We start from the raw sequence: 23527 nt of genomic DNA, 5'->3' as shown, positions 1-23527 counted from the left end.
CCCTCCCCCTTGGATCCAAATTCATTCTAGCATTCCTCTCCTAACCACCGACCCCAAATACTCCCCTTCAAGCCACCGTCCCCCTCCCTCCCCCTTAGATCCAAATTCATTCTAGCATTCACTACTTTCCAAAATTATCTTATTGTAAATTTGGAAGGCCAATTAATTCAAATTTGAATTTATTTAAATTTGAAATTTCTTCCTTAAATAAGATGAGTTATATTAGGAAAGTCCCTTCAATCAAGGTCATTTGATTTTGAACTTTAAATAGAGAGATATTTATATTTAAGTCTCTTTCTTAATTTAAATTGACTTAGATTAGCAACTCATTTAAGCCCCTCAATCCCCTCAAATCTTCATTGAATCATGTAGGCCCCTCAATTCCCTTCTTGGCTGCCCATTCCTCTCTCTACGTCATCTAATTATGAGGCCCATTAAATCTCCCCAATCAATCCATTAATTCCCCATATAATTGGAAATCATTTCCTAGATTCCCTAAATCAAATCCCCCATTCAAGCTAGCTGCCCCCCCTCCCTCTCTCTTATGTCTTCTTTCGTTTTCCCCAATTTCCCCATAATTATTCACTCCCAAGTTTGGAGATAATTTCATTCTTCCTTGGGCCACCTCTCACCTCAAATCCCTCCACCATTGATGTTGCTATGTGCTACCCATAGTTTTTCATAGCCGACCACCTCATTCCCCAACCCTAACCTCCTTACTCCAAGATTGGAACTTCACGCACTTGCTGTCCAAGGCTTCCAAGGCTTGCGAGATTGCTGTCCAGAATTTCTCCAGACATCAGAACGTTGTCCAAACTCTCAGGAGGTGCTAGATTGCTGTTCGAATTTCTGAGAAGACTTCACATTACTTCCTTTCCTTCAGAAGCAACCACAAATCATCTTCGTTGTCTCGTATCTCCTATTTTTCATAAACTCTCTCCCTTCCTCACACCTCGTAATCCTCCTTCAATCTTGACATCATTTGATCATGAAGATTTATCCACACGACCCAAATTAAGAGTGTAAGTGAGCGAATTATTATTGTGACTATTCTAATTGTTAAATTAGGGATTCTTTTTAAAAACCCTACATTTGTATGTTATAATTTGATATAATTTTTTTACGATTCTAATATTTTCTTGTGTAATGGATTGCTGAAGCTTAATCACCAATTTATCAGCTTAAAAGTTTGCTAAGAAATGTTAGAAGTTATATAATTGCAAAGTTCTATTCCTGTTTGTGTAATTTTCCAATCGATTGTATTTGCTATTGCATATAGTCCTACATCAAATGCACTATATTCATTGAGGCTAATTTGTTCACCCGGAATTGGGCAATTAAACTTAAGTTTTGTTTGTGACAGCTGCAATTTTTTTGTAAAGGTGGTTGTAAAGATGTTGTGGAGAAAGTAACTTTTTCAAAGTTGATGTAAAAAGCATATTCGTAGCACAAAAATTTATTAAAAGCAGTAGTCAAATAGAATTGTGATTGCGGCTTGAAAAGCAAAGCGATAAGAAAGTTGTCCCAAATACAGTTAATTTGCTTAATCAGGTTTCTATTAGTCAAATTAAGGGTTAATCATTAAGTGGAAGTGATTTATGGCCTAAGGAGCCTATTTAAAGTCCAATTAGTCTATCAAATTTAAAATATTTATTTATAGTTTATTTGGGAAATTGTCTAATTTTTTTTATCAACATTTAACATTAATCAAATAAGAGATTCATATCCTGGTTTGTCAGATCTACCTAATAGCCAACCTAATAAGCCATCTTCTTTAGTTCAGTCATACCTGTATAATCAATCGTAAGGGTTGCATAGTATAAATATTACATGCAAAAGCACATGATCCTACATTTTTCCCTCACATAACACCATGTGAAATGCAATTCACATGATCATATTTTTCATTGATTGAGAAACTTTGCCCCGTGCTAAATTCTTACATTTGTCTTACTTCCATCCATGCTCATATTCTATGGTACCTTTGCCTCCTTTTTCTTTTATGTATTATTTTATGCAAACTGCCTGTTCAAAATCCTTCGATGCCTCTCATAGTCTCTCTTTTCTTGAATCACTCTCATCTGCTTCTGTATGCCCCCCACTTCGTTGAACCCAACACCTACAGTTCCTTACAACTTTATGTTCCGCTTTTGTCGCATTTCTTCCTGCACTAGGTGTTCATGCATAAATTTCAACCATGCATCCTTAAACGAGCCTACCTAGCAAGATCGCATCATGTCCTCTCTCGCTTTTTCAGCAATTGTTAGCAGCCCTCCCCTATAGCACTCTAGCACTTGATCCAACAATCCCACATTTCTACTTATGTGAAACCTTATACATGCTGCCTCTCGATCATTGCTCTAATGCTCAACAACTCTACGCTCAAACTCCAATGATCAAATGCCCAACTTCAGTCCATAACCTCAATATAGCCTCTTGTTCGCTCGTGCATGACGTTAGTAATATCTATTAAAAGATTTATAATCTCTTCAAAGCCCAATGTTTTTCATTTGATTCTCCAGAGTGCAAGTCATGTTGCACCCTACTATGTCATAATCCAGTTTGTATCTCATAACCTTTCCTACGAAATAAGTTGCGCCTTGTTCCATTATGACATTTTGCGAGGCATGCTTCATAGCCTTCTTGATACAAGAAAATTAATAAAGAAATAAATGGCAGTCTTCTCTGTTTACAAAATAATTAATATCTCGTTTAAACCTTAAAATGTAAGTCTCTTTTTTTTTAATGTAAGTCTCATCTGATCCTTTTGAATGGCATTTATCATGTTATGCTCCACTATGGCATCTGCTAAGGCACTTGTAGCCTTCTTAACACAAGAAAATTATCAAATGAAAGTGAAGATGCTTATTTGCTAACAATTATTTTTTCTTGAATCTTAATGGTGTAAGTTGTGTTGCAACCCACTATGCCAGTTGTCGGGGTGTCTCTTAGCATCTCTTACAATATAAGTTGCATCATGCTCCACTATGGCATCTGTAGGAGCACACCTCGTGGCCTCTTTTAATATATAAAATCCTTAAAAAAACAAGGGCAAATATTTTATGGTGTAGGTTTTATTTTTTAATTATATGTGGTGCTTCTATCTGTTAAAGTTTTCACAATGAACTTAATGTAAACTTTGTGCACCTTTGCTATAAAGCCAAGGGATCAAAGTCTTAGTCAAAATTGAAATTCAAGTATAAAAGGGATTTAAATTCTATAATGGAACTAATACAGTATTGATGCCTTATTAATCATACTTGCACATTGAAAAGCTTGCTAATACAACCAATAGAATGCATACCACCAAGCCTCCCCACAATTTATTGGAATAATTGAGAGATAGTATGAAATATATAACGGCATATAAGGGCTCAAATAACTATCTTCAAGTGCAATGGTGAGCATGCTAACAAAAGAAAGGGGATGTGCTAATGTACATGGAGCTTCGAAATATCCCAACATTATGCCGAGGGATCCAATAGACCGGCCCATGCATATCTTAAATTTTTGTAATATCCTTATAGGGCGGTAAAATTATCAAAATAACTTTTCGAGTCCTAAATTGCCAAAATGCCTCAATGTTCCTAATTCAAATACATTTAATGTTGACTCGGTTGATTGGGTAGATAGACCAAGGACCTAAATTCAATCATGTTATGTCCTAATTGATCAAATGGTCTTGGTTTATCATCTCCTCGATATGCTTGTTGCACTGAAACCAAATCAACTTTAATTTATCTGCTTGTATGGTGAGTTCGTAAGACCCATTATTGGATTGTCTTGCTTATAGGTGATGTTGCGAGATCCACAATTTGGTTCTTTCCAATTTCTAACTTCTCTCCTTGAAGTGGGCACACTGGAAGCATGTTTGGAGCCTTGATCTTTTTTGGTAATTGGAAAAAGTGCAATAAGCCCTTGATTTTAGATAAATATAATTGCAAACATTAAACCAAAATCAAAGGTGGGTCATGTTACCTATAGGGTAAGGCAAATATCATTATCATCACTAGCTTTATCGGCCTTACCCCAACTATTCGGGAACAGCCATTTAGAGTTCAAAAGAAGCTACATCCTTTTAGCACTGATTTTATTGCTTTCTTCAAATGCCCGTGCTTTCTATCTAGTTATTAGGTATCAAAACTAATGACATGATTTCATAAAGAAATGTAGCACCAACTAAAGCTGTAGGTATGGATGGATTGGCTATGATTTATGTCCATATATGAATGTTTTCCGTCTCAGTGACACCAAATGACTACATAGTACGTTATATTGGTACAGCAATAAGCCAGTTGACAGAAATGGATAAGATGCATTTATAAGAAACTTAGGCTTGCTTTTTCAAGCTTCAAATGCTAATACCAGAAACTACAAATATTTTAGGAAGCTTGCACTCTTCTTCCAGAAATTGCTTGCCCAGACATACATCCTAAGGTGGCAGAAGTTTTATTAGAACGGCGACGTCCTGAAGTTGCGCTTACTGTTTTAAGATGTACGGGGCATGATGGCTTCAGCAGATATGATAGTTCTGAGGATGATGGTGGGAAGATTGTGTCACTTGATGAAGCAGTGACTGTTCTTCGTGTAAGAATTGAATGTGGGCTCTTGACAGAAGCCTTTATGTATCAAAGAATGTACTCCCATAACCTGAAGGAATTCATATCCAGACATGGAGATCTTTTATCTTTCAACGCTCTAAAGCCTGACTCATGGATACACCATATGGAAATACTGGTGATTGAAATGTGCTTGCTCTGTATACGGAGGAACCTTATTGATAGGATGATTGAATTGCCTTGGGATTCTACGGAAGAAAAGTATATCCACAAATGTCTCCTAGAACAAGCTTATCAAAGTCCTCCATCTATCTGTGGCAGCCTTCTTATGGTGTTCTATCTTCAGCGATGTAGATACATTGAAGCTTGTCAAGTACATCGTGAGCTCCTAAATTTGGAGCAGAACTGTTTAGAAAATATGGATGGGGATGTTGAAAGAGAAATGAAATCAGTATCCCTTTGGAGATCTTCTTTAGTAGACAAATGTCTAGATCTGCTTCCTGAGGTTCAACGTAAACGCATAATGACAGGAAATGCCACTGAATCTGGCCCATCATTTAACCAGGATGATCAAATGGAAGTGGAGTCTACTTCTGAGTTGCTACTGGATCCTGCTAATGCTTCAACTCCATGCAGGAAGTCACCATCTCTTGTTCTTCACACTGATCTGAATAATTTTCCTTCAAAAAAGGCTTCAGTAGAAGCACCCATTAAGTTATTTGGCAGTGTTAGCAATACTTATATGGACATTTCCAGAAGGGAGCCATCTATTCAACAGAGGCATTTGACTTCCTTTGGTAGTCCTCAAAATGGTTCTCAGGTTAAGTCCTTGAATGAGCTGAATACAAGTCCATTCCACGTGTCTTTGTTTGGCCAGTATTTTAATGGAAATAATGGTCCCCATTCAATGAAGTCTTATGATTCTGTAAGACGCAGTGATAATTCCATTGTGCTTGAAACAAGATTAACTTCTCAGGATTACACGGATCTTGTTAATGTTTCTAATGACCACAGTTCTCTCATAAATGCAATTCATGAAGAGCCCCAGAGAAGATCAGGAAAGCAGAACCACGTAGATGGTCCCTGGAGCATGTTCAACCCTACGGAATCAACTCAAGTTTGGAGGTAAACTACTTTATTTAATTTTTTTTTTTCTTTTAAGGAAATGTAGGATCAATGCATTTTAATTTAGCTTTATGCTTGACAATCCATAATTATGTTGTTATTAAAACACTTAATGTTGGTTCTTTAAAACACAAGGTTCTCAGGTAAGAATAAAAAAAGAGTCGTGAGTAGAGAAATAAAAGGTATTAGATTATGTGCTCTTGGTTGGGAGCTTAAGACTTGCAGCACGTGCAGAATGCGTAGAGAATCCTTTCCCTTTTACATCTGGATTGATGACTGCAGTTGCAAATGGATGGCTATAATTTGGAAAAATTTCTGTTGTATTTAACGTTAGTAAAAAAAAATGTTAAGAAAGCTAGGCAATCAATCTTTATTTCAGTCTTTTCAAACTTCATCTCCTTTGCTCCTTTACAAGTGAAATTTTTTTTTTCTACTGCAATATATTGCAGTGGTATTCATTTATAACTTGAATGCTATGTTCCGATGTTCAACAACTTTGAAAGTGTAACAATGGCGCAGTTATATTGCAATGGAACACTTCACTGGAATAACATTTCAGATTCAAGAAATCCTGGGAAGTGGAATGGAATTAAATTTGATTGTTTTATAGATGTAAGGTTAGTTTAGGCATTATGTAAAGTTATCAGTTGAGATTCCTCCCTCCACTTTTTCTTCCATTTGGCACAACAAAATCTTGGTTTTTGAGGGAGATTTTCCCTTATATTCTTTTTCTTTCTACTCGACACTCCAATCAACGAAAACAAACATTTACATCTAAATTCTATTTATTTTTCTCTTTCATTCTAATGTCCCAATCAATGTGTAAGAGTGAAAGCTCTCGTCTAAAATACTGTCTCAGGAAAATGATATCATATTCAAAATCAAAATTTAAAGAAACAAGCTAAAATAATTATATTTGTCTAGTTATCCATTTTCATCTGGGTTTCATTTTTTAAATTTCTTACAATGACATTTTCCTAGAACAAAGCCTAAATAATTATTTTTGTCTAGTTATCAATTTTCATCTGGATTTCATTTGTTAAATTTATTACATTAATATTTCCAATTACAAATGAGATTCATTTTTTAAAATATTAACTTCAGGAAAAATGATAATCATATTCAACATCAATATTTAAAGAAACAATCCAAACTAATTATATTTGTCTAATTATCCATTCTCATTTGGGTTTCATTTTTTAAATTTATTACATTGACATTTTCCTATTACACATTGTAGCGTTGAAAAAAGGGATTCTCCAAATGAACAGTTGATCATGAAAGTGGGCTCAAAGTGGAGATCTGATGAATCCAGCGAAGATGAAGCAAACCAGATTTATAAACATCCTGGTGGTGGGTCTTCGTTTCCCTTGAGAGGAAGAACAAGGCGCTTCAGGAGATAATATTTTGTGAAATACAAGCACCACTGAATTATTTTGCATCTTGGATTGTGATCCTCGTGTACCCTCGCTACCAGATTTAGGTTTGTTATATCTGAAGGTAATTTTCCTTTAGTGGTATGATCCTATTTTGCAAACTTTGAGCCTAGGGAGAGTTGATGTCTCTTTTTATTTGAAATACCCATTAATCCACAAGTTTGGAGAAAGTAATTAATTTCTTAGAGGTGGTGGCATTGGAAAGCATGTTATCTAATCTTATCTAGCAAGACAACTGATTCAGATATATTCAGCTGAAGTTGAGACATTTTTCGTTTGAACAAGAGAAGAATGTTACATTTTGATGCATTTTTTATATCCCAATTGAAGAGTTTTGAAAGAACTTCCTTTCTCCTTCATGTTTCTAACAAGCATCTTATATTTCATTATGTGGCATAATAAAGTAATTCTTGCAACCTGTATATGTTGTACATGGAAATTGCTTGAACTTTTATTCATAATAGGTTGATTAGTTTATAAAATCCATAGATGATATGACCTTGTAGGATCTCAATGATAAATGACAAATTTGACCTTGCCAAAATTCCCAAAAAAATGTGGGATTTTTTAGAGTTAGAGGAGGAAGAAGAATATTTTTAAGAAGGTGATTGTTCATTTTTTTTGCATGTCCAAATAACTCTATGGTGGTATTTATCAAAATAAAACTCTAACAAAACACTAACATAACCCACTCTAATAACCAACTCTATCGGTAAGTACTCACAACCCATTACAATATTAACTATTACTCCATGTGACTTCGCGACTCAATTTGCTACTCACATGACCTATTCTGATGTGAGACATTTATGAAAACAAGAATTGCTTTGGAAATTAATAATAATTTGAAAAGCTTTGCCAATTGTAAACCTTATGTTTCACGAAGTTAGATTCCGAAATTTTCAATTAGAAGCTATGTAATAGCATGGGGCTACAAACGAGATTAAAAAGGATACATGCAAATAACAACAAAATAAATAAGTAAAACTAACGGCAATGAATAACAAAAATCCACGGCTTAACAAATAGATATTTTCACCTTGAGTTCCCTCACTCTCGCTCATGAAAGTAGTGTCTTAGCGGAGGTAGAATATCAGCAATCCTAGTGATGCCTCTAAGAGACAAGTGAAGCTTATGGTATAGCTCGCCGGAGAAGTAGTCGCAGTAGAAGAAGTCGGTGGACGGTGGACAATATCCCAACGGATGGATGAGAGGCGTTGATCGGTGGTAGTGGATAGTTAGTAGAGAATTTTGTTCACGTATTCTTCCACGGATTCGTCAAACTCCAAATTGAAATAAAAGAAAGTTGATCGTGGGATGTCGATAAAGCTTTCTTAATCGTAACTAAGCTGGAATCAAACTCTGGATCCGCCATCCATGGGCAAAGATATCTCCTCCTGCTTGCGGACCATTGAAGGCTGACGACTTATGGAAGAGGGAGAGGGTAAGCCGGTGGTTTGGAGGGGCTCGGATAGGGGAAAGGGGCTATGGTTGTGGGATTATGTTATGCTTACTATCATACCTGCCCAGGAGGGGCCGGCTGGACCGGTCCAGCCTGGACAGGTCCTGGTCTATGCACGGTGGAAGAAACAACAGGGAGGGAGGTGGAACTCCTGTGGGTCCCATGAAGGGCTTAATGCAATTTTTGAGGGGAAAGATTTGAATGTAAGGGCTGACTAGGTAAGTTGTAATTATCCTTTGATGTTTATTAGGGGAATAGGAGGGAATTAGAGATCATCTTGAATTTGAATGAAAATTTGGGATCTTGTCTTGTGCTTGGGCTCTAGGGTTTGCTAAAGACTTGCGGTGAGTTGTTCTTCCTCTCGAATTGAAGAACATTGTATCTTTTATTGCTGTCTCGCATTTACTAGTAAACTCCTTTGTTTTTCTCCAAGTTTCTCACTATTACTGTGCAAAATCTGCTGCGATTGGGCTGATTTACTACTGTAAACAGCAGTTTTCTCTCTGTTTTCTTACTAATTTCGATTAGGTTTGCTTGCGAACTTAAGTATTCCCTTAGGGTTACTTGCGAACTCAAGTATTTCCTATCAAATTAGTATCAGAGCATCAAAAAAAAAAAGTATCAGAGCATCGATTTGGGACCATCGGCTACTAATATTCTGAAAGTTAAACAGATTTTTTTTTACAACTGGAAAAAGATCTTGTGTTTCTTGGGAAGAGAAATGGCCGGGAAGAAGGCAGAAGTCTTGGAAGGCGAGATCGATAAATTAAAATCAGATTTGGAGGGAAAATTCTTTGATTTTCAAAATCAAATCACCTCTAACAATGAAAGGATTGAAGGAAAATTCATGGTGATGAAAGAGATGTTGAAGAAACTGTTGGAGTTGAAGACCAATCCTACGATATCAGAAGCAGAGAGACCACCGGAGGCCATTGCGTGGGAGGGAATCCAAACTCGTTTAGGGGAAGGAGAAATCCAGAAGTGGAGATCATTGAGGGAGAGGATGACTTGCCATCTCTAGAGCCACTTTCTAGAGAGGAGATGAGTTTGGAAAATAATCAGAGGGGTGTTGATTTCGTCGGGAGAAGGGAATAATTTCATTGCCGAGGTGATGAATTTGAAGGGAGAAGAGGGGAATACGATGAAGGGTTCGGGTATACTCGCCGGAGGGAAGATCGTGATAGTTTGGGAGCACCTCCTTTTCGAGGAATAGGAGGTTAATTAGGATTCAGGGGAAACGGGGGAGACCCACATGTAAGGAAGCTAAAGATGCCCTTCTTTGAGGGTGAAGATGGCCATGGCTGGATCTACAAGATTGAGTGTTACTTTGCTGTCAATGGGTTGATGGAGGAAGATAAACTGACGGCAGCGGGATTATGTCTGGAAGGAAAAATCTTGGCATGATATCAGTGGCGTGATAGGAGGGAGCCCATCAGGAGCTGGAGAGAGTTCAAAGATTGCTTATTAGAGCATTTCCGAGCCGATGTGGGAGGAGACTTCTATAAACAATTCTTTGCCTTGACTCATGAGGGGACTGTGGCAGATTAACAAGACAGGTTTGAGTACTTGGCTAGCAGATTGGATCATATTTCGGAGTCAGCCCTGGAAGAGAACTTTATGAAGGGGCTTAAACCTAAGATACGAACAGCACTCAGGGTGCTGGAGCTGAGGAATCTAGGAAAGGCTATGGAGCTGGCGCAGTTGGTGGAAGATCAGAAGAAATCAGAAAGAGGGGCTCGAGAAAACTATTCAGGGGGATCATACAGGATGACTACCACCTTCTTTCCTTCTAAAGGAGTAGCACAAAGGAGTCTGAAGGAAGTGTCAAATGAAAAAAACTTGAGGGGGAAACAAAGGACAGTTCAAAAGGTTGACGGAGAAGGAGATGCAGGAGAAGAGGGCAAAGAGGTTGTGCTTCAGATGTGATGAGAAGTACATGCCGGGGCATATGTGCAAGGACCGAATTCTTTAGGTTTTCCTTGTCTGTGAAGACAAGGAAGACGAGGAGGGAGGTGGGAGCAGATCTGAAGAGGAGGAGAAATTGCACCTGGATGTCGCAGAAGTCTTTCTGAATTCTGTAGTGGGATTCACTCCAAGTCATACTATGAAAGTGAAAGGAGAGATAGCTGACTGAGAGGTGGTGGTGTTGATAGATAGTGGGGCAACCCACAATTTCATTTTCACCCAGATCGTTGAGCTACTTGGGATGGGGTTAGTGGATACTGGAGGCTATGTGGTGATGATGGGCACGGTCAAGGTGGAAATGGGTAGAGGAGTTTGTAGAGGGGTGGTGCTAAAGATTCTGAGGATCCAGGTGAGGGGGGACTTCTTTCCCTTGGAATTGGGGAGTGCTGACATCATCTTAGGGATGAAGTGGCTGCAGACATTGGGGGAGATCAAGATCAATTGGGGTACACTGAGGCTGGTGATGGGGGGAGGAAGCAGGATGATTCAGGGTGATGCTGGGCTCACCAAGGCTGGGGTTTCTCTCAAATCCTTGATCACGACCATTCAGGAGGAAGGAGGAGGCTACTTGGTGGAGTTGCATTGCCTGGAAGGGGTTAGACTAGAGGAAGAAGACAATGTTCTCTCTTCAGTGTAGCCACTCATACACCAGTTCAACGAGATTTTTTAACCTCCATAGGGTTTACTCATCTGAAGGAGTTGGAGCACGCCATTACCTTGATGGAAGGGGAGACACCAATCAGCGTCCGCCTTACCGTTACCCATAGATTCAGAAAGATAAGATTGAGAAGTTGATCCAGGAAATGCTGGAGGCGGGGATCATCAGACCCAACGTTAGCTCTTTTTCTAGTCCAGTTCACCTGGTTTAGAAGAAGGATGGGAGTTGGAGATTCAGTGTGGATTACAGGGCTCTGAATAGGGGCACTGTACCAGACAAGTTCCCAATTTCGGTGATTGATAAGCTGTTGGACGAGCTATATGGGGCAGTGATGTTTTCCAAGTTGGACTTAAAATCCGAATACCACCATATCAGAATGAGGGAGGTAGATGTCCCAAAGACAGCCTTCAAGACACATGAAGGGCATTATGAATTTCTGGTAATGCCCTTTGGATTGACTAATGCTCATGCTACTTTTAAGTCTTTGATGAACAGGATATTCAAGCAGCACCTCAGGAAGTTTGTTTTGGTCTTTTTTATAACATTTTGGTGTATAACAAGACTGTGGAGGAGCACTTGGAACATTTGAGCGTGGTCTTAGAAGTGCTTCAGGAGCATTAGTTGAATGCCAACCTGAAGAAATGCAGCTTTGCTCAAGCAAGTATGGAGTATTTGGGACATGTGGTATCCCAGGAAGGAGTGGCGGTGGACCAAACCAAAATTGAGGCAATGCAGAAATGACCCTTGCTTAGGAACATAAGAGAGTTGAGGGGTTTCCTAGGATTGACTGGTTATTACAAGAAATTTGTGAAGGGGTACGATACCATTGCATGTCCTTTGACTGAGCAGCTGAAGAAAGACAATTTTTTCCTAGGGAGAGGCAGCGACCTAGGCCTTCGAGAGGTTAAAGGAAGCCTTGACCACTGTTCCTGTTTTAGCTCTTCCAGACATTAGCCAGGTCTTTGTAGTAGAGACTGATGCATCAGGATATGAGTTGGGGGCAATGCTGATGCAGAACTACAGGCCTATAGCATACTTCAGTCAAGTGCTATCAACCAGGGCAAGACTGAAGTCAGTGTACGAGAGGGAGCTGATGGCCATTATCTTGGCTATTCAGAAGTGGCGCCCCTATCTTTTGGGTCGACACTTTATTGTTTGGAATGATCAGAGCAGCTTAAAGTACCTATTGGAGCAAAGAATGGTAACTGAGGAGCATCAGCGATGGATGTCCAAACTATTGGGCTATGATTTCGAGATTCAATACAGGCCAGGCTTGAAAAATAAAGCAGCTGACGCTTTATCCAGGTGGGTGGGGGAGCTCCAGGAATTGACTGTATTTGTACCTTTTATGGTCGACTGGTGGCCATCAAGAAAGAAAGCATGCTGAATGAAGAATTGAGAATGATCAAGGAAGATTTGAGGAAAGATAAGAGTAGCCATCCTGGTTACTACATTGAGGGAGAGAGATTATTGTATCAAGCGAGGTTTGTGATTCCATGAACCTCCATACATATTCCCCACTTGTTGTACGAGTTCTATGGCAGCACAGTTGGACGCTATTTAGGAGTTCAAAAGACATACAAGAGGCTAGCAGCTGAGCTCTACTGGAAGCGGATACATAAATATGTTGAGGAAATGGTGGCGAGATGTGAAGTGTATTAGAGAAACAAATATATGGCCATGGCTCCAGGAGGATTGCTACAACCATTGACACTTCCAAACAGAGTTTGGGAGGAAGTGTCCATGGATTTCATCGACGGCTTACCAAGATCAAAGGGGTTCACAGTCATCATGGTGGTGGTTGATAGACTTAGCAAATATGCGCACTTCATTCTCTTACAACATCGTTACAACCGCACTGTCAGTAGCAACAACATTTATCAGGGAGGTTGTGAGACTATATGGGATTCCTGAATCGATTGTGTCTGATTGAGTCAAAGTATTCCTCTGCCAGTTTTGGAGGGAGCTGTTTATGATGCAGGGCATTGTCCTAAAAAGAAGTACCGCCTACCATCCACTGACAGATGGGCAAACGGAGGTGGTAAACCGATGTTTGGAGACCTATTTGAGGTGTTTTGCTTCTGAAACACCGCAGTTGTGGGCGAAGTGGTTGCCATGGGCTGAGTATTGGTACAATACATCGTACTATTCTGCCTCTTAGATGACTCCATTTAAAGTACTATATGGAAGGGACCCCCCACATCTAGTGCACTATGGGAGAGGAAGTACACCGGTTTCTTCAGTTGTGCATTACCTGGAAGAATGGTACAAGGTGCTGGAGGAGTTAAAGACACATTTGCTGAGGGCACAATAAATCATGAAGAAGCAGGCGGACTCACACAGGAGAGACATGCTGTTTGAAGTAGGGGAGAAAGTATTCCTAAAATTATGACCGTACAGGCAAAGCATAGTGACGGGAGGAATGAGAAATTAGCACCAAGGTATTTTGGCCCTTATGAGATTATGGACAAGATTGGCGCAGTGGCCTACCGCCTAAAGTTGCCTTCCACCGATACCATACACCCAATGTTCCATGTGTCTCAGTTGAGGAGTGTTATAGGGGAGTATGCAGTTAGTGCAGAATTACCAGCGATAATGACGGAGGATTGGGAAGTGATTTTAGAATCTCTGGAGCTTATAGGGGTAAGATCAGATAAAGAGGGCAATGAGGAAGTGCTGATTCGATGGAACGATCTCCCTGATTTCGACGCTACTTGGGAACCATTTGAAAGAGTGAAAGTGTAATTTTCCTCTTTTCACCTTGAGGACAAGGTGAATTTTTTGGAGGGGAGTAATGTTATGCTTACTCCCACGCCGGCCCCGCCGGGGCAGGCTGGACCAGTTCAAGTTGGATCGGTCCTTGTCTATGCCCGACAGAAGAAACAACATGGAGGGGGGCAGAACTTCTGTAGGCCCCATGATGGGCTTAATGCAAATTTTGGGGGGAAAGATTTGAATGTAAGGGATGATTAGGTAAGTTGTAATTCTTCTTTGATGTTATTTAGGGGAATAGAAGGGAATTAGAGATCATCTTGAATTTGAAAGAAAATTTGGGATCTTATCTTGTGCTTGGGCTCTAGGGTTTGCTAGAGACTTGTGGAGAGTTGTTCTTCCTCTCGAATTGAAGAATATTGTATCTTTTATTGCTTTCTTGCATCTACTAGTGAACTCCTTTATGTTTCTCCAAGTTTCTCGCTATTTCTGTGCAAATTCTGTTGTGATTGGGCTGATTTACTGTTGTAAACAACAGTTTTCTCTCTGCTTTCTTGCTAATTTCGATTATGTTTGCTTGTGAACTCAAGTATTCTCTTAGGGTTACTTGCGAACTCAAGTATTTCCTATCAGATTAATGGAGTTATGGATAATTAATGAGGGATTAGGGATTAAATTGGAGAGAGAAAATAGGAGAGAGGGGGGCCGGCCATATGGGGAGGAGAAATAAGTGTTTAGGTTCAATGTATGTGGGCCATATGCATTAATTGGAGATTGGAATTAAATTTGAATTTAGTTTAGATTTAATGTAATTGGGAGGCTTCCTAATTAAGGATTATCAAAGAAGAAAGTATTTGAAATTCAAATGGAGAATTAATTTCAAATAAATACACTTTCCAAATTAATATGAGCTATTTTAGGAAGGTAATTAATGGAGGTTTGAATTTTGAAATTCACAATTCATGGAGGGAATTTAGAGGGGGCGGCCGGCGGCTAGAGGAAGCAATGTGAGGGTTGGCCGGCGGCTAGGGTAGCCAAGGGAGGCCGACGGCTATGGAGTAGGGAGGGGTTCGGTTAGGGAAGAAGAGAGGGGACAGGTGGTGGGAGGGGAAATCAAGAGGACGCTGGCGGTATGGGAAGAAAGTAGAAAAAGATAGGAAGAGAATAGAAGAAAGGTAGAACCGAGAGCCCAAACCTTCCAGTGGCTGTCAGGTATTACATTGGCCCTCTCTTAGGGTTCTCTCTTCTCTCCAAAGCACACAAGCAACAAGAACAAAGAAAAGCTGAAAATTTTCTATTCATCATTAACCTCATACAATGCAAAAGACCTCTATATATAGGTCTAAATAATAATAATAAAAAAAAGAATTCACAAGTGACAATTGAGATGGAAATAATTTTTCCAATTTTTCCTCTCTGCCCTGAACTTGTTGGAATGTGATTGAAGTTGTTTTGGTTATGCCTAAAATTTATTTTATAGAATGCGAATATAATTTAAAATTTGGTGGGGAACAAGAGTGGTTGTTTGGATTATTAGTTGAATCAAGCAAGGAGCTCAAATAGGTTCTAGTATTTTGAATTGGATTGTTGGAGTGGGAGAGTATGTGTTGATGATAGGTTGAATCACACAAGTAGCTCGAGCATGTGCTAGCCATTTTTAAAAGATTTGAATTCATCGCAAGATGTCCTCAATTCATCGTCAAACTAAAAAGCCATGTGTAGCAACTTAAATTCTAATAAATTGACTGAGTTACGACAGTGCTCTAGCCAATTTTGGTTTCAAATTCGAGTTTGGCTTTAACTTTATTATGGGTCTAAATAATCGTTGGTTGATGTCTTACATAAATTTTCAATTCAATCCTAACATTTGTTGAACTCTATTGCACGATCCTATGCCTCAATTGCTGCATTGATTTTAGTAGTTGTTCTTAAGGGGAATTCTATTGAACACATTTGAAATATTTATTTGTTTTCTAAAATATTTTTACAAGATATGCATAGTGAAGGCTGTGATAATTCGAACTTTTTTGAAATGATTTTTTTAAATGAAAATTTTTAATTTTAGCATTTTTCCTTGTCGAAGAAGAGAGAGAAGGTTATTCAGGATTTTTTCATCTATCAATCTTTTATTTTTTGTAAAAAACACATTTCATTTTTTTTTCAATAATTTTGCTTGTTATAAAGATTTTCTTATATTAAATAGAATTGATTATTTTCTACTGCATTTTTATTGTGGCATTTGCATGTTACAAAAGGTTAGTTATTAATACTATAAAATGAGTTGGCTGTTAAAACATAATATCCTGCGCAGGAGGGTGGGTCGACGAGCTTTCTTTTAAATATGATTTGTGGTGTTATCCTGTTTGTAGCTTCTAACAAATGATTGGTTATGTCGACGGACAGAGAGTGACGACTCTTTATTGATTTAATTAAGTCACCTGTAATGATAATTGATTAAAAGTGATAATTGATATGACTGATGATCAACTTGAAATCAGTTGGGGTAAAAGATGTTAAAAACACACATTAAGCTGTATCTCTTGCCTTGCTAACATATATATATATATATATATATATATATTGATAGCACTGATAATATTAATAGATACATTAGTATCATTGATAGTATTGAATACATTAATAATACATAAATGGATGAGGCATATGAATATATAAGATAGATTTCTTTATTGATTTATGAATGATTTTTTAACCATTTTTTATAGATTTATTGAATTTTATAGCAATTATTAATTTTTAGATTCATTGTAATATTTTCCTACTTTTATTATTTGATCATTTTAAATTTTATTGATAATATTTGGTCATTAACTATATTGACTGTTATTGATTATATTAGATTGAACATATCATATATTTAGTCATTGTATTGAAAATTTTAATGAGTTTTGGATTAATGCTGGGCTTTTGAGTTCTTTATGTGGATTTTTAATGATTTCATGTTAGAGAAGGGGTCAACACCAGTTTGCTTAAATTGTAGAGATCCTCAGATTTTCTTTAAATGTTATTTTTTATTTTCATTTATTCTTTTATAGTTAGGAGCATAAGGTAGATTAGTGATAGAGTGATCTCATAGCTAGTGTAAATAATATTTTGGGTAAATAAATAGTAAAATAATTTGATGTATATGATTTTAGTCGCTTTCATTGGTTATTGTTTATAGATGTGAGTTTCAAAAATTTGTGGATTAAAATTAGCTCTTTGTGAGAATGAGAATTAATCCTAGTGATATTCTCGACCAGATATTAGCTTTTTGTGAGCTGAATTGATATTAAAATTTGTGAGCTAAAGTGATTTAAATTTATCCACCTCAACAAATTGTTGCGGAGGGTGGATAGATTTTTCTTTAAGCATTTTAACAGTTAATTTCAATTTTAAATATTTTGGATTTGATATTTTTGGTATTTTCATTGGTTTATGGAGGAATTTTCAATATTTGATATTCTCCTCTGGTTAAGATCTACGTTCAACACTACCATTATCGGGGTAGTTTTGGGCAGTTTTATTTGTGGATTGAATCTTATTGAAGATTGGGTTCATTACAAGCCTTATGCCTTTGTTGGTGAATTTTAATTATTTATAGGCCTTCAACGCCTAATATAAATTTATAAAACAAATGTCTCAATCGACACCATAATCGTACATTTGTTTGATAGTTTGAGCCATGTCAACTCCTCTATTCGCATAGAAGGATCATACTCGAACTTAGATTCATTATTTGACTTGCGTAGCATCGTTAGACGTCACGTGCGTACCCATAACAAGCTCGTCAGGACCCATGTGAGTATTTAGGGTGGGTATGTTTTCAATTATTTATTAAACCTTATCGACTCCTTCCAATTTTTAACAGGCGATTGGATTCGTTTCTAGCTTTTATGCTTTTATTTGTGAATTTCCTATTTATTGGCCTTGAAGGCCAAACATGAACGTATAAAATGAATACCCTACGGTCGCGGTATCGATCGAGGTATTTATTTTATGGTTCGAGCCATGTTGACTCTTATCTATCCACATAGATGGATTAGGCTCAAACTTGGGTTCATCATTTGATCCGTGTAACATCATCTAACATCACGTATGTGTATACACTATGCTCATAAAGGCCCATGTGGATATTTGGGGGCATTTTTATAATTATGGGTCTAATCTTGTCAACTCCGTCTAATTTTTAACAGAAGTTCATATTCGTAGTAGACTTTAGGATTTATCAGTGAATTTTCCTTTGTTATGGGCCTTGAAGATCTAATATGAACGAATAAAACAAATGTCTTGGTTGACACCGCGATTGTACATTTGTTTGATGTTTCGAGCCATTTCGACTCCTATTTACCCATGTAAAAGAATCGTGCTCGAACTTGGGTTCATCATTTGATCCGCATAGCATACCTAAACATCACGTGCGTACCCATAACATGCTTGTCAAGACCCATACGAGTATTTGGGGGGTATTTTTCATAATTATCTATTGAACATTGTCGACTATATCTAGATGCTGACAGAGTTGAGTTTGTTAATGAACTTTCTTGATGATAAACCTTTAGCAATGAATCTTTCATTTAATAGATCTTGATGGCCTAACATGAACTATGAAGCAAAGTATCTCGGTCAATATAGCAATCGTATATTTGTTTAACAGTTCGAACCATGTCAACACCTATTCATTCACATGAAGTATCGGGCTCAGATTTAAGTTCATTTTTGCAGGGTGAACTCCACACATTAACTGCCAACATTAGTATATAAATTGTAGTATTATTGAGGGACTTCACATATTTGTTTGCAATCAAACTACATATTCCCTCCTATTTCATTACTTGCAAGGTTGAATAAGGATTCTTATGTTTTGATGTTGATTGTAGGGTGTTGTAAAGAAGTTGCTCCATATGCTAAATCCCCTTCATACCTTGCTCTTGAACATGCTGTATCATTCGTCGCATTATGCTTGTTTATGCTTGTTGGGAAATATGTATTTTCACATGCAGTTCAGTGGCATCGATAACAAGGGGGATTCATCTTTGCAACTACATTACTTTTCTTGTAGATATGTTATATCTTTTTCGTGTCATTTGTCATTGCTTGTGAATGAGTTGTACTTGCAGGAGTTTGGTATATCAGCTAATGTTTGTAAAATTTGTCTATTTCAGCTCTTCTTTATTCATATTGATTGTTACTTGTGCATAAAGCAACAAATCGTGCTTACTAAGACTTCAGTATAAGTTTTCCATTCATTCATTTATCATTATTTGCATAATCAAATTTGTTAATTAACATTTATGTTTTTAATGTTACTATACATTCATTATATTAAAGTTTGATTCTTCGTTGTGCAAATTCAGTTCCTTTGCATGTTTTTCAAGTCCCCTGTAATTGTAAATTCGATTGCCTATTCAAATTGTTCAACTCATGTTCGCCTGTCCTTTAATTTGCAAGTTCAAGTCTTATGTTATCTCATTCAGCAAGCCAACCACTTGCCTTTCATTTAATTTGCCTATCTTTATTTGCATTTTTTTCAAGTCCCTCGTTAATTGCTTAAGTTTATTTAAGTTCAAATTTACTTAAATTTATTTAAGTTCAACTTGTTATCATTTGTTTAATTTCAAGTCCCTTGCTCATTGGAAAATTCTGCAGCCTCCTTCCACATTACGTGAGTGATTCTGGTTGGTGTCGGATAACACCGCGGTCGCATTTATTCAATCCCCACCATGCTACGTGAGCGCTTAAGAGTACTTAGAAATGTTCCCGCCATGTTACGAGAGCGTGTACAGCGCCTTTGCTCTTTGTGATTATTTGTGAGAAGCGTGTATGGGCGGTTTTCCAGTACGTTATGAACATCGAATGTGGGATTTTAAGCTAAGGAATTTATACTTGCGCGTGGATCAGTGATGACGACAATGTCTTGATGGCACGAGGATCGAGGCACAAAAAGAGCAAAGAAAATGTTTTTTCTTTTTGAAACTCTCTTTTTTCCTTGTTATTTCTTTCTTTATTTTGAACTTTTTTGTTGCCTTTTTTCTCGTTTTTTTGGATTCCTTTTTCTTTTTTTTTTTATCATATGTATATACACATAAATTTAGTAATAATAATAATAACAATTCTAACAATAAATATAATTAGTTTTATCAATAATAAAAAAACCTAATATTATCTTCTTATTATGTGAGGAAAATTGACACAGTGAACAGGGATGGGTCCGGCTGGTTTCATGTCAGGAGTTCGACAATGGGAGCGAGAATATATTAGATAGGCTAGAACTTGTAATAATATGAATTTTGGTATAATCTAGCCTATCTAATATATTATTATGAATTTTGGTATTGGTCAATCTCTAGGGTTTCATGTCAGGAGTTTCTTCTTAGCATCCACTAAACGTAGAACTTGTACCAAGGGTCTCGTGCTTAATATGACATAGGTCACACTAGTCCAAAATTTATCATTTAGAATTAGACTTTGTATTTTCTTCCCCTCAGGTTTCTTGCCCCATGTAGAATTAAGCCGATGTGTAGATGTAAACATCGCTTCAAGAGGTTGTCTCATATCCAGCAGGCTCTGCAATGCCAAATAAGATGTGACAAATATGTAGAATAAACTTGCATTAGGAATTGAAAATGATTTACAGTGCACAAATGTAATAATGAACCTAGTTGTAGCATGGAGAATGATTTCCTTCTTTGAAAACTTTCTCATTAAGGCTAAGACCCATAAGTGATTGTAGATGAACTTTGTGATCTTCTTCGCCCTAGAAAGGGCGCACTTGAGTTGAGGTAAATCACCAAGTTCCTCCAATATGAGATCGATACAGTGTGCTGCACATGGGGTCCAATATAGGTGTTTCATCTTCTCAATCAACATCTGACTAGCTGCCACGTATGCACTGGCATTGTCAGTCACCACTTGAACAACCAATTGCTCCCAAATCTCCTCAACATTCCCATCTAGTAAATTGAAAATGAATTCAGCATTTTAGCCTCATCTGAAGTTTCGACTGATCATAAAAACACCGTGTCGTAGGGATTGTTTACAAGAATATTAATCAAGCTCTTGCTCTTCATGTCAAACCATCCAATTGACATAATGGTAACACCAGTCTTACTCCATGTCCGCTTAATCTCATTAATACTCTGCTTTGTGTTCTGCAGCTCATTCAAAATTCATTTTTGCAATTTGTATATGGAAGGTGCCTTCAAACCTCTCCCATACAATCCAACAGACCGCAACATATTGAAGTAGGCTGGCGATATCGCAACATTAAATGACATGACATTCTAAAAAAAAAAATCTACCAATATCCATACAAATTTGACGTCGACCCTCTCTGGTACCAGCCGCAGGCATCATATGTGCTTGTCCTCTATCCTCTCCTAGATTAGTCATATACTAGTCTATTGGATCCCACGCACATCTATTATGTATAGTGGAGAGAGAGCTCTTTCCACTCTTGCTCCCGAAGTTAGCACTATGTTCAACCATTTCATCAAATTGCTCATGTTGTAAATGTTTTGCCGTGGTACTCTTTTTCATGTAAGCAATAATTTCCTCAATCACCTTATCTGGAACATTCATACAAGGTGCTACATTCTTATGTGTGTTAAGAGAGTTGCTATTTGCATGTTTTATATTTTTGTAACTTGTATAGATTTAATGATTCAAAATATTATTGTTTTAAGTATTATATTCTCCTAACACTTTTTGGAAGAATTGTTTTTGCTCTTGTGTGGATTAATATTTCAGGAAAATTAAACTCCAGACTAAAGAAGACTTCAAATCAAATTTAGCATGAGATAGTTTGTAAATTGAAGTTTGTATTTTTCATCATATTGAGTTTGAGAGAGAATGATTATAATTGAGTAGCTCAGCACACACACTTGTGGAGATCTTTAAAAAATCATACTGATCGTACGGGACGAACCAAGTTCGTACGGGACGATCAGGTCCGTTATCCCCTCGGAAGAGCAATGAAACGAATAGGAAAGTGAGAAAATTTTTCTAGGTCCTGATCGTCCAGACGAATTTTCTTATTCGTCCCTGGACGATTGTCACACCCCAGTTTGACTCACCCTCTACCACGAACTAGAGTATAATAGAGAAAGATTTCAACGTAATAAACTCCACACTTAATAATAGGAAGCATGTAATATACCTTATTGAACCTCATCATAATTAAAACAAGTACAGAGCTCTACTAAAACTTTTAGAATTCATTCACATACCCAAAAGTCTTTACATCTTGCATTCAGATCTTGCTTTAGATCTCTTTCACCCCAAAATGTACTTACATTAAAAGAACAGTTACCTCTTTTTATTGTCCCAAGGGCTCCTTCCCCTTTCCTGCAGTACAACCACTGCTAATGAGCTTGGCTCAATGAAATACGCAAGTAAGTTATAAGAAATAATAATAAACCATTAAAAAATACCATAACTATGTTAACATAATTAAAACACATTTAAATGTCATATTGAGTCTGAAAGTGCCTAGCAGTATTATTTATCTTACCAAAACTATTCTGCATCTTTAAATAAGTTATATAATGGCTATAAGCTTTTTGCACCATTCAACTTTCCAATTTAAGGTTGAGTCTAATTTCCCAACTTTTAGAATGGAAGTTGTTCTCTTATTCAGGGTTGAGTCAAATTTCTCAACTTCTAGAATTAAGAGTGTTGGCTTACCTCATCAGGTCTTTCGCCTTTACTTGTGCGGGCCTATCCCTCATATATAACTTATTTCACTTTTCATATAATCATCCTTTTTAGAGCTAATGACATATGCTTTTGATGATATAGTTGCGCTTTAGCTGCTCTTCAATTACCCTTTAGCTTCTCTTTAGGTGCCCTTTAACTGCCCTTTAGTTGTCCTTTAGGTGCGCTTTAGGTGCGCTTTAGGTGCGCTTTAGGTGCGCTTTAGGTGCCATTTGCTTGCACTTTAGTTGCACTTTAGGTGCCCTTTGCTTGCACTTTAGTTGCGCTTTACTTGCGCTTTATGAATATTTACCCTTCTATGCTTACTAAATCATTTACATTGCTAAAGATTATCCTTTACATAAACAAATTCATATTTAAACAATCATATTCATTCAAATAACCAAAATAAACTAGTATACATGTGATCATAAACATAATGAAGATGGAGTGCGATAATAAAACATTTATTAATTCTTATAACGTTGTTTGGGTATCTCACCTCGGTATCCCGATTCTTTCTTCTTTTTCTTTTGTAAACAACCTTCACTAAGCTTCCTTATTCAACACAACACCTTTACTTCTCTTTCTGTAATACATTTAGCAAACCAATTTCAACAACCCCTTTATTTCAGCAAATCGCAGCAGTAACTATTACTTACTTTCAGCAAACAACAATACCCTTACATGCATTTAGCTTTTCCTCCATTATCCTTACTGATTTCCACATTCAGCATTCAAAAAGAGTGACAAAAATCCACAATTTATGCATTCTTGAACTGCAGCTTCTCCAACACTAATCGTAGATTCAGCACTTGGTTTCTCCAACTTCCAGCAGCCGAATCCTCTACTATTACTCAGCTTGCTTGCCCGCTGCTTCAATTCCAGGTGATGGGCAAATGAAAGTAATGAAGGG

At 37.3% G+C, this 23527-nt stretch overlaps 2 protein-coding genes across 6 annotated transcripts in view; both read left to right on the top strand.

Moving 5' to 3' along the window:
* LOC110096099 (E3 ubiquitin-protein ligase HOS1) overlaps window positions 1-23527 on the top strand; it is a 97780-nt gene that overhangs the window by 52639 nt on the left and 21614 nt on the right. For 2 of the 5 annotated variants that reach the window (XR_002303057.2, XR_002303058.2), the window contains exons 7-8: window positions 4387-5684; window positions 6925-7184. Coding sequence is in view for 2 of the 5 variants with exons in the window: in XM_028695331.1 (XP_028551164.1) it covers window positions 4387-5684; window positions 6925-7087 (1461 nt within the window). In the remaining 3 variants the exon portion in view is untranslated. Of the gene's footprint in view, window positions 1-4386; window positions 5685-6924; window positions 7464-19566; window positions 19654-23527 lie in introns of those variants that run through there. The other 3 variants (XM_028695331.1, XM_020821867.2, XR_003700903.1) reach the window with 2 other exon arrangements.
* Window positions 13594-13950, top strand: LOC114579680. The gene has a single exon (XM_028695039.1). The coding sequence runs from the start codon at window positions 13594-13596 to the stop codon at window positions 13948-13950; it is 357 nt and encodes a 118-aa protein (XP_028550872.1).

The sequence above is a fragment of the Dendrobium catenatum genome, unplaced genomic scaffold, assembly GCF_001605985.2.
Source record: "Dendrobium catenatum unplaced genomic scaffold, ASM160598v2 fragScaff_scaffold_621, whole genome shotgun sequence".
NCBI classification, from domain to species: Eukaryota; Viridiplantae; Streptophyta; class Magnoliopsida; order Asparagales; family Orchidaceae; genus Dendrobium; species Dendrobium catenatum.
Note: the sequence above shows the minus strand (reverse complement) of the source record. Positions and strands in the feature narration are given on the sequence as shown.

What these genes read in the sequence shown, in the direction of transcription:
- LOC114579680 (XM_028695039.1), top strand. Translation starts at nt 13,594, where the DNA reads ATGACCGTACAGGCAAAGCATAGTGACGGGAGGAATGAGAAATTAGCA.